This window comes from Euprymna scolopes, chromosome 18 (genome assembly GCF_053919585.1).
Source record: "Euprymna scolopes isolate OS-2025 chromosome 18, ASM5391958v1, whole genome shotgun sequence".
Classification (NCBI taxonomy): domain Eukaryota; kingdom Metazoa; phylum Mollusca; class Cephalopoda; order Sepiida; family Sepiolidae; genus Euprymna; species Euprymna scolopes.
In genome coordinates, this window is record NC_136499.1 from 71508235 (window position 1) to 71520497 (window position 12263).

Sequence of the window (12263 nt, forward strand, 5' to 3'; positions counted from 1 at the left end):
AACCATTTTTTTTTTTTTCTAATTGGTTAGTTTTTCTCAAATGTTTTCTGGCAAAACTATGTGTTACTCAAGCTAAAATTATGCAATCGTTTTATTTTATTTTTATTCATATTTTTTCGTTTTTTTGTTATTGTTTTTGTTTTTGTTTTTCCAGATAAATATGTCATTGTTGGGGCGCACGTTGACTCTTGGACTCAGGGCGCAGTTGATTCGGGCAGTGGCTATGCGATTCTCATGGAATTGGTCAAGTCGTTCTCCAATGTGATGAAAAATGAAGGTAACTACAATTTCAAGAATTTATGGATATGTCTTTATTGTGGAGTGAGAGTCGGAGCAAATGGTAGAGTTGTAGAGTGAGAGCATATAAATTATCTTTAAAAATTCTTGAACAAAAATAAAACATCTATTATTATACTAAAGCTAAATTAGTTCAACGTTTATTTCCATATATATTTTAATTACACAAAATACATGTAAAAATATTCTTTAGTTTTGGGATTGAGTTATGTTTAAAAATGTTTCTTTAAATTGTTCTAATTTGTTGTAATTTGTAATTAACTCACCTAGTGACACACCTCTTGCTAAGTTTCTATCAATTACTCTCACCCTTTCCGTGTTTGCTTCAAATTCACTCTTATTGAATAAAGTTTCTATCTCTCTCTCTCTCTCTCTCTCTCTCTCTCTCTCTCTCTCTCTCTCTCTCTCTCTCTCTCTGTGGGTGTTTATTAATAGTCAAAGATTAAAAAAAAACTCAGTGGCATCGATTATTTAAAAAAATAATACCAATGCAATTAATAATACTATTTAACTTGTAGCTGGAATGAAAAAGAGTGGGAGAAAAAGAGAGAGGGAGATATAATGAATACAAAGAAATTTTGGATTTTGTTATTTTTTTTCTTTTTAATTTAACTGGTTTTGCAAACTCAAGTTTTCCTGATTCAAATATTCTAACACAAGCTCAAGAGGTGACCCAATAGGACACACCTTTTCAAATGGGTGGGTAAATTTATTTATTTTGATTTGAATAAAATTTGACAAAATTTTAGGATGAATGGAAAAGCTGGAGTAATCAAAACAATACAATAAAAGAACTCCTATGGTGATATATTTTTTATATATTCCGTCCATGTTATAAAAAGACTTCCTTAAAAATGAGTTAAGATGTTATGTTGAATTTTTTACAAAAAATGACAAGCATAAGAGAAAAAAAGAAAGGAAAACAGAAAAGAAAAGAGAAATTTGACGTTGGAGAATAGAAAATGTTATTACGAGGGTCGTTCCAAAAGTAAAGCCTCCTACTTTTTTAACTCAAAAAATTGGAGAGCTACAAAGACCAAAATGGTACCATTAAAACAAACGATGTTTTGTGCTCCAGAATTTATTTTTCTGCACAGTCACCACCATTCTCAATGCAATTTTACTAGAAATTCAATGACGCACCTCTGCTTCTGAAGCACATCCATGACAAGGGTAGCTTTCTTAGAGTCTCACTCTGTCATATCTGCAACAGAGATAAAACTTTCAGGTCATAAATATATGAATTTAGTCATCATAATAATGCAATTTTCAATCCCTTCTGATCCATTCAGATGGAATAAAATATAATAAGAGGCAATACTTTTGAAACGCCCTTCATATATATTATATATATATATAAATATATATTATAAAGTTGTTTTTTTTTCTCACTCTGACATTGATATTAAAAGTCTACTTTTTCTATTTAAAAATTATTAAAACAAACTTTTTAATATGCTCAGTCATGGATATTCGAGCAACTATGTAAAGGTTATCTAATTTGCATATTCCTTTAGAAAAACAAACGTTAATTAATTACTTATTCATTTTTATGGTTTCTTATTAGATAACTGATATCATTTCACTATTACGTTGAATTTTATTTATGTATAGTTTCTACAGGGTGGAACGAAAAGAAAAGAAAAGACGACATGATTCCATTTCCGTTTAATGAAAACCAGTTTCCTTTTCTTTTGTTGCAGATTATCTATTAGTTGACCAGTTGTGTACAAATCCCAAGAGCGATAGGAACTTTCTATCATGTCTGAAAGTGACACAATATTCAACGAGTGAGATTGGAGATGTACCACTGTACAACATGCTCTCTACTAATCCAAGTTACAACAGGACCATTGCCAGCACCCTCAAAATGCATCGCTGGATTGCCACGAATAACATGAATGTGCCCAAGGTGATGAAAATATAGTTTCTGGTATAGTTATGATCTTTAGTATGGTTTTAGGTGAGGGCCACATCATGCCACCTCACATTTTCGAAGTCGGCTTGAAAGTCAACATCAAAGTGTACCTGGATGCGCTGAAGAGTATGCTGAGCCCCTAGTGCAATCAGATGGCTGCTGGCAAACCCTGAGTGTGGCAGCAGGATTCGATGCTAGCCCACAAGTCCAAAAAGAGTGTTACAACTTTGTGTCCTTCTCTCACTGCCCCCCCTCCTTCCCCGACCTGAACCTGCTGGACTACTTCATTTGATCATACGTAAAGAACATCACCAACATGACCTCCCACAAGACTAAAGCCAGCTTGATCGCTGCCATCCGCCTAGTATTCGTGGAGCTCCCACTGGCATTTATGGAAAAGGCATGCTCTCAGTTCCAGACCCGTATCAAGGTGAGGATTGAGGCTGAAGGCGGTTACATTGATTAGATGTCAGCTCTACTACTTAATCAAGTTACCTGAATTGATTTTTTTCAATCAAAACTTTTAAAATAAAGCTGTAGTGTTGTTTTTTTTTGTTCCTGTACGTTTTGTATAATTGCATAGAATTTAAGATGAAACCGTTCTTGCACACAGAAATATTTTTGTATCTGTCTGTGTGTGTATTTGTATTAGAAAATGTAATATATATAGATATATATTTGGTCTACAGAGTTGACTTTGGCAAAACAAATAGAATAAAACATTACACCTACTTAATATGCATGTCAAAATTAAACATTCATACCTCAAAGTCGCTTAATTTTTAACCTTTCATATTCATCTGTCGGTAGCTTAGACGGTAACGATGCTGGAGAGATAAATAACAACTAAGGCTGGAGTGCGAAACGTTCTGGTTTTAATTCTATCATATGGTACCCAAGACATATTTTTTTTTATCATTATTGTATATTGGATAATAATCAACAGAGAATTGGCTCTATAATAAGAAATAAGAAATTTGTATAAATTAAGATATAATATATATATTTTTTATTTGTATAAATTAAGATATAATATATATATTTTTTATTTGTATAAATTAAGATATAATATATATATTTTTTATTTGTATAAATTAAGATATAATATATTTTTTTTTATTTGTATAAATTAAGATATAATATATATATTTTTTATTTGTATAAATTAAGATATAATATATATATTTTTTATTTGTATAAATTAAGATATAATATATATATTTTTTATTTGTATAAATTAAGATATAATATATATATTTTTTATTTGTATAAATTAAGATATAATATATATTTTTTTTATTTGTATAAATTAAGATATAATATATATATTTTTTATTTGTATAAATTAAGATATAATATATATTTTTTTTATTTGTATAAATTAAGATATAATATATATATTTTTTATTTGTATAAATTAAGATATAATATATATATTTTTTTATTTGTATGAATTAAGATATAATATATATATATTTTATGACCGGGCCTGCTAGTATATATATACATTGTTCAAATACCTAAGCTCAATTTGTTTACACATAGAGCATCGCTTAATACACTAATGGTAATTTGTATATCACTTCCCAATATGCTCAACCTGTACAATATGCTCAACCTATTCTAAACAGTACTGTATGTGGATAAATACAACGCTCCCTATCTTAATAGGGAGCATTGTATTTATCCACATGCAGTACTGTTTCGTATATATATATATATATATATATATATATATATATATATATATATATATATATATATATATATATATATATATATATATATATATATAGGTGAAAAATAGAACCGTAACAAAAATTTAAATCATATGTATAATTTGCAAATTCATAAAGTTTTCCAAAGTTTATCTTCTATCAAATATGTTAGGGGGTTAAACGGGGGCATTAACAACAACAAAAAAAAAAAGAAAAAGAATCTGGATTAGGTACCATTTGCTAGAATCAAAACCAGATCGTTTAGCACTCCAGCCTTAGTCATTATTTATCCGTCTAGCGTCATTACCGACTGATCTACCAACAGATGGATATGGAAGATGAAAGCATCAGGTCTTCCTGCTAATAACTTTATATTCACAACATAGGTGTGATAACTATATTATGCTTTAGATATTTTCCAGCTTATATAATTGAAAAGGTTAGTAAACTTCCTCTTCTACCCTGTCTCAATCAGATAAGTGAGAACGATGCTTAATCATGACTTTGTTCAATAAAAGTTTTACCTGTGTGACATTCATGCCCTAAAACATGACTGATTGCTATCGTTAAAGTCATTTAAATATCTCAGGTGAGAGAAAAGCCAGTCAAATTGCATCAAGGGTCAGACTCTAATTGGTTCGGTTCAACATTGGTAAGGCGAGTTCCGTTCTGCTCTTCTGAAAGATAAAATCGCTTAATGTTGATTGATTAACCTTGTGTCTACTATATATAATAAACACATCATCATCATCATCATCATCATCTTCTTCTTATGCTTATCAGATATGGTGCACATTTCTACTGTCGTCGCCGTCATCATTATCATCATCATCATCATCATTTTAATATCACTTTTACATGCAGGTTGTAGTTATTTTCAAATATCTGCCATCTTTGAAAAAAATGGACATAACTGTATTCGCATGTACAGAGCTGTTTTCCTTTGATTGGAACAAAAAATTATTTGAAGAAAAAATAAACAACATCGTTTAAAAAAAAAGAAAAGTAAAATAAATTGTAAGTTACATTAAAGGGCAACGTGAAGTCAGTGCAACTACTTTTAAAATAACAAAAGATTATGCGTTATTTGAACTACTGTTCTCATCTTGGATGTTATTTCCAACCATTATGAGAACAGTAGCTCAAAAATGTAGGTAATGCATGAACATTATAAAAAATAATTGTTGCAGATATATTTTCGTCAGAGATGCATATATTTCCACAGATATTGGTTATGTAAACTTAACCATCAATATATATAGTCTATGTTTAACTGCTGTCATGCATATAACCTATTTCAGATTTCAGAAAATGTGCCTAAGAATTCACTTCAAATTTCTAAACATAAATAGGGCTTTATGTGCAGAGAGAGATAAACACAATATTCTCAGTCTTATGTCATCTATAACCAGCAGCAGCAGCAGCAGATCAAGTACTTTGTGAAAAATCTCCAGACAAACACTATACCACATTAAATGGCATTGTAGTGACTGAGAATTAAAATAAATAAAATAAAATAGTTGTTCCTTCTTTAACTGCATGATGATGATGACAGCAGCAGTAAGAGTAGTTTATTACTTGTTTTACATGCTGGCATGTGTTTTTTTTTATATGGAAATTGCTCCAGACAAGGCGCGAAGCCACTTGATGTAAGGAGTTCAAAAAATACTATTTCAAGGTAAAAAAATAGCCAACGATAAGTGTTACCTGGATATATTCTGGCCCAGAACACAGCAATTCTTCCTACTTTGTCAAAAACATTACTCATTGAATGTAAGGACTAAAGGACAAAATAAAGAAAGCAAGAGTTATGAGGCTGTTGAAAGTAAATTCAAGGTCCACTTTTTCCTCTCATTTGAATGGCTTTTAGAAATTAACTTCCAAACTAACTTATCTCTGACCAGGTTTTTATTTATCCCTCTTTCTCTTAAGTCCACCCATTTCCTCACATCATTTCCTTGTTTTACTTATTACAACTGACTCTGATAACCCTTTTCCAAAATTACTGGATTCTGCATTAAGTAATCTAAAAAGGGTTGATACGCTGTAAAACAAAACAACCAAACTATACTTTTTCTCCATCTCTTTTGAAATCTAGCCCAATCTAATAATATTATATATAATATATATAATAATATAGTCAGCATTTGTCTATAAAAATCAAATTTTTATACAAGGTAACCCACCCACCCCAAAAAATGTCACCCATGGAATTGTCAATAAAATTCACAATCCTTTCTAAAATCCAACTATATTTAGTACAAATAAACTTCAGTATATGCTTGACTTCTCCACAAAGTTTCAGTTATACATGTCCAACAGTCTTTGTTTTATTGTCATTCAATGATATGCAAGGACATGATCGTCTCATTAGTAGATGTGATCCTGAATGGGTTTCACACTCACTGAATCTTAAACCTCCACTGTATGGTTACTTCATAAATAATATCTATCAAAACAATCCCGAGTATATCCATAAGCTGAAAAAAGGTCATCATAGACAAAATTTGGGCAGTGCCACAAAAGTCTGAGTTATTGACCTGATATTGCTTGTGATGCAGGAATATCCTTTTTAGTTTGTAGTTTCGTTTTAGTTTGCACACTTTTAAAAGTGTACAAACCAAAGAATAAAATTAAAAATAAAACAAAAAAAAATCAGTCATGTATATGCAAGAACCACACACATACACAAAAACGTGCTAAGTGGTCGCATAATATTATTAATATAGAGACAAAAAAAAAAGAAATGCTTATTATGTGTAAGGTAAATAATTTTTATTTAAGTTAAAACATTCACTCACTCCTAGAAAAGGTTCAAAAGAGAGTCGCCAACCTAATAGGTCCGGAACTGTCATCCAAGATTCAGCCTCTCTCCCATCGACGAAATGTAGCATCCCTCTGCCTGTTCTACAAGTAATTTAACGGTGAATGTTCCAATGAACTGCAAGCACTTGTACCCCCTCTACGTAAATACCCCTGACAAACCCAACAAGCAGTAAAATCCCATCCCTTCACAGTAGAGATCCCCAGATATAAGAGAACCTTCTACTCCAGTAGTTCTTCCCCAGAACCGCTAGACTTCGGAATTCCCTTCCGGGTTCCTGCTTCCCCAACTGTATTGACATGCAGAAGTTCAAGTGTAATGTGAACCGACATCTTGCTGTCCAACTCCCCACCTAGTACCCCTGTAGCCTGTGTCCCTAATAGTAGCCCCCTACATCAAAGTGGCAATGTGCCTTGTTTGGGGTAAAAATGTAATAATAAAAAAAAAATTATTACCTTTTTTTTCAAAGTTTTAGGGAAATGAAAATTGTGTCAGCAGAAATCATTGTATTTGCAAACAAATTAAATCAAATTACAAGTTTTTTTTCTTAACAGCATGAACCAATGGCAATTTACTAATATTAATATTGTAAGATGGAAACTAAAGTCGAGCACCTGGCTGACTTAATTTTATATTTTAATTATGAGTATATATTAGATATAATGGGATTACAAAAAGGATTGTGAATTTTATCAGCGATTCTATGGGTGAATGTGTTTAAAGTTTTTTTCTGCTTCTACCCCGTCTGTCTTTCTTCTAAAATGAGCAACATGCATGAATCTGTCAGAGTATGAAACAAATACTGCACACACAAGAAAATTCCCAATCTTTTATACCCCAAGACTTACACATATGCAAATGAGTATGAGCCTCGCTTTCAGTTCATTCGTGCATGTGTAGTACTATTTCTGCGTTGGCCACCATGATGTTCGCCTAGTCATGCATTGTCTACACTCCCATTTGATCCCTGATCACAGCACGTACAAAAATCGGACTGGTAATCTCCAGCGTGTGCTCCATTACACAGTTGATTCTAAGGTTTCTACATTTCGTGTTGTCTGTCGGACAGGCAGTGTGGTATACTCAGTGTTATCTGAGGTCCCATCATCTGGTCCACCAGACGAAGTGGCATTTTCCAAGATCTAACGTTTCTACATTTTGTGTTTTCTGTTGGCCATAATGGATGGGACTGCATTAAACCCAAATCCAATCTTAGTCAATCTTAGTATCTTTACCTCTTCACTGCATGATTTGGAACGGTCATAAAAATCAGTGCACATGCACCTAAAGGTAGGATTTTCTTAAATCTAACACAGATATGTTGGATCTCTCTCTATACCGGTCCGTTTGTGAGCACACATTGGTGTGTGCTATGTATGTTTCTACATGGTCGTTCAGTTTGTGGTCATCCATAATAGATCGCATTTTTATGTTGAACAATCACCGTCAGCAAAATAAATCCTTTGGTGGAACTAAGTTCTTTTTCTGGGTATGCTATTAACCGTCTGTTGCAAATCTAAATTTGCAATTTGGAATTATAGTCCTTCCGAACGTGTCCACATGATTAGCTATTTTGGCAGCCATTCGCCTGACTACTTTCAGATTACAGTCCAATGTTTCTTGAGTCGAAGAGAACATCAGCAGCGCCAACACTGGTAACTTCATTTGGGAAATTGGTTTCATCGTGTTCATTTATATGAACACTGCTCAACAAATGGATGACGCCAAGTTCAAACAGGAGATTTAAACCCCAATAGATTTCCATCCAGGGACAGCATACAGGGATCCTCTTATCCACTTGCAGATAGACCTTTGGTTGCTCCCCCTGCTAATCATGCTCTTTCCAGAAATAGTCAGCACCATAGTCTTGTGTCCATTTGGTAGACCAGAAACCAAATTCCTCACAAAAATCCGTGAATCAATCAATGTGGCGCACATTACTTTGTTTATGTACACATGGATCAATGACCAGTTGGTGTTCATTTTTTCGAGGTGAGAGAGGCACTTACATCTTGCCCGTCTCCATTTTCCAGACATTCTGACACAATGTGGCCCTTCCTCTGGCCAGTTAAAAATGCATAATATACTTTGTTATTTTCTTTAATTTAATCCCTTTTTTAGAATTCATTAGACAAAATTTAACTTTTATTTTACCGTGCCAATAAATATGATCATCACTGTATGTATATGTATATATGTATATATATGTGTATATATATATGTGTATATATATATATGTATATGTATATGTATATGTATATATGTATATATATATGTGTGTATATATATATGTATATATATGTATATATACATGTATATATATGTGTATATATATATGTATATATATATGTATATATGTATATATACATGTATATATGTATATATATATATATATATATATATATATATATATATATATATATATATATATATATATATATATATACCATAGTAACAGACAGACACCTCCATTCAACTAGATTGAATGAACTGCAAATAACACTGCGGAAAAGAGGATACCCAATACCACTAATACAGGAAGGTATGTAACTGGCTGAAAAAATTTCAATAGACCAACTAAGAACCCCAAAAGAACACAACAAAGAACAAATTCTAGCATACGTCTCTACACACAACACAAACAACCCAGAACTATTCACACAGATAGCAAAAAACCTTATCCTCCTCAATCAGAATGACAAACTAAACAACATACTTAAAACAACAAAAATAATAAAAAGCAAACGCCAACCCAAAAACTTAAAACACATCCTAACTTCCTCAAAACTTGTCCCACATACTACAAAAGGAGTTACAAAATGCAACAAACCGCGATGTGGAGTATGTGACATAATAATAGAAGGTAACACATGCACATTCAAAAACCCAGCACAAACATTCAAAATAAAAAAGGATCTAAATTGCACCTCCAGAAATGTAGTATATGCACTAAGATGCACAACATGCAACAAATCCTACATAGGCGCCACCAAAAATTTCAGCAATAGAGTGGCCTTACATAAGAGCAACATCAAAATTGCAGATAACAGACACCTCTATGTTTCAAAACACGTACACACATGCAGTGGAAACAGCTTGAAAATAATGCCAATCTTCCAAACAGACAATTATTTTTATTTACTTCCACAGGAAAAAAAAAAAAAACTTCATCACCAGATTCACTCCTGAACTGAACAGAACCTAATACCATCACACAAAAACATGAAATGCAAGGTACACTCGCATGCACACCCATACACATACACATATACACACACACACATAAATCAGAACCGACACATTAAAACACACACACGTGCGCGCATACAACCACACACAGACATAACACCCCTATCTCTAATACAACACACTGAACAATGCCAACCCTACTTAACCTCGAAACCAACAACACTAGGAGACACCTAGAACCATAGTATAATATCTGTTCCAACACCTCGCTCCCTCCTCAGTCGGTGGAGGAGACCCCCCTCATGACTGAAACGACTATCATCCCTTCTATCATCCCCCTCCCATACCTATACCCCCTCCAATGCCCCTCCCCTTTGGGGAACAAAATCTTCCCCACACTAGGAACCAATCCTGGGTCTGGCCATACCCACATGGGGAGACAAATGAATAGAAACATTAAAAAATCCCCTATTTTAAATACACCCCTCTTTCTAAACAAACATAATATAAGGAATACCCGAAAAGACTAAAACGAAAAATCACAATACTAAAATCCAAGAATCCAAAAAATAAATATCAAAATAGAATGAAAGCACCCCTACCCTTACTTCAGAAGAGCCAGCCCCCCCCCCTCCCCACACATACACATTAGTAACGACCTCGGACCACAGCCGCCTTCCTAAGAAAGCAAATAACCCCAAAATACTATAAAACAATATACACATTCCCAAACCAATAAAAGCAAGCACACACACACACACACACACACACACACAAACACACACACACACACCCTACCCCACCCTAAAGGAAAAGAAAAAAACATTAGCAGAAAGAGATAGCGACTACAGCCAGGTCAACGTCTCCCTGGACAAGCCCAATAAAAGAGCAATAAAAATTGAGCATACCAATGAATAATAAACACTTACAAGCCTCCACCCCTTGGAAAAACTTCAAATTAACTACGAAAATCGCCATTTTTACATCTCCAACACATTTGAAAATAATTTCTGACGCGGACGCATCACAGACCGTCTAAAACGCGCGTAAAAACGATTTCCATGACCTAAAAACATTATTACAATGATCCAAACATAAAAAAACCAAGACACGGAATAATAAAATAATGTTAAAAAATACACATTGTTGGTGACTACTCCCTTATTTAAGTATACATCTTTCTTTCGTTGGAATTTCTTAATCCATTTATATAAATATATATATATATATATATATATATATGTATATATATATATATATATATATATATATATATATACAAACACTTTCTTTCCTGGGGGAAAATTACGTTTGGTCCTTAATCTTCAAATTCCTATTTCAGTCACCTAAATTAATTAGTGTGAAAGGAGCTTAGGAATTTCGACATAGAATGATATGCCGGTACATTATTACATTACGCCAAAACCATCGTTCACATTCCACAAGTACACTTGGGTAGGTTTCTGGGTATGCTGACACCGTTAAGGGTTGTCTATTCCGAAAGCCTTTCTTAACAGGGGGAGGTTTGGGGTGTCTATTCCGAGACCAGTTTAATTGGAAATATTTCGCTTTCATTAATGAGAACGGGAAAGTTTTATATGGAACATTTTTGGTTATTAAAAACAGACAAGCAGTGGTAAATGTTTGTGACAACCACATGACATATTTATTCATCAGGGTTTGATATGGACAAGCGCCATTTGATGACCAAAACAAACCCAAAACATTTATTGTATGAAAATTTTTATTAAAAATTTATACTTTTAATACAACAATTTCGTAATGAAAGCAACATCGGATTCTTATAAAATAGTTTCTTTTTTTCTCGGACAAATAAATATTACGAAAAGTTTTTTGGAAATTAAAGCAACTATATTATTGGAAAAAGAATCATTGAAAACTGCGTAAAACATTTAAAAGATTAATAACACAATTTGGTAATGAAAGCAACATTGGATTTGTATAAAATAGTTTTCTTTATAAATAATTGAAAACGTCTTTTTTGTAATTAAAGCAACTTTGAAAGGTCAGCAAATTATTTTATACGATTGTTTTTTTTTTCTTTTTTTAACGGGGAAGTGGGTTGTTTTCTTATTTATTTTTTTTCGGGGGGGGGTTAACGGCAATCGTTCTACAATTTAAATTTTGGGTTAATAAAAAGAAATTACAACGGAGCGAAATTTAAGTTTTCCTTCCATTTTTACAACAACTGAACAAATACGGGGGATTGATTTACTAGGATTTTTATTAGAAGCTGAGCACTTATTAAAATTATTTTAGTGTTGAATTTTTCGCATTTTCGTTACATTTACTACTT

General features: G+C 32.7%; 1 protein-coding gene across 9 annotated transcripts in view; it reads left to right on the forward strand.

Moving 5' to 3' along the window:
* The window catches only part of LOC145297652 (N-acetylated-alpha-linked acidic dipeptidase 2-like), a 1311662-nt gene that overhangs the window by 1208827 nt on the left and 90572 nt on the right, over nt 1–12263 (forward strand). For all 9 annotated transcript variants that reach the window (XM_080143816.1, XM_080143810.1, XM_080143817.1 and 6 more), the window contains one exon: nt 155–277. In XM_080143816.1, the coding sequence (XP_079999942.1) occupies nt 155–277 (123 nt within the window). The remainder of the gene's footprint in view (nt 1–154; nt 278–12263) is intronic.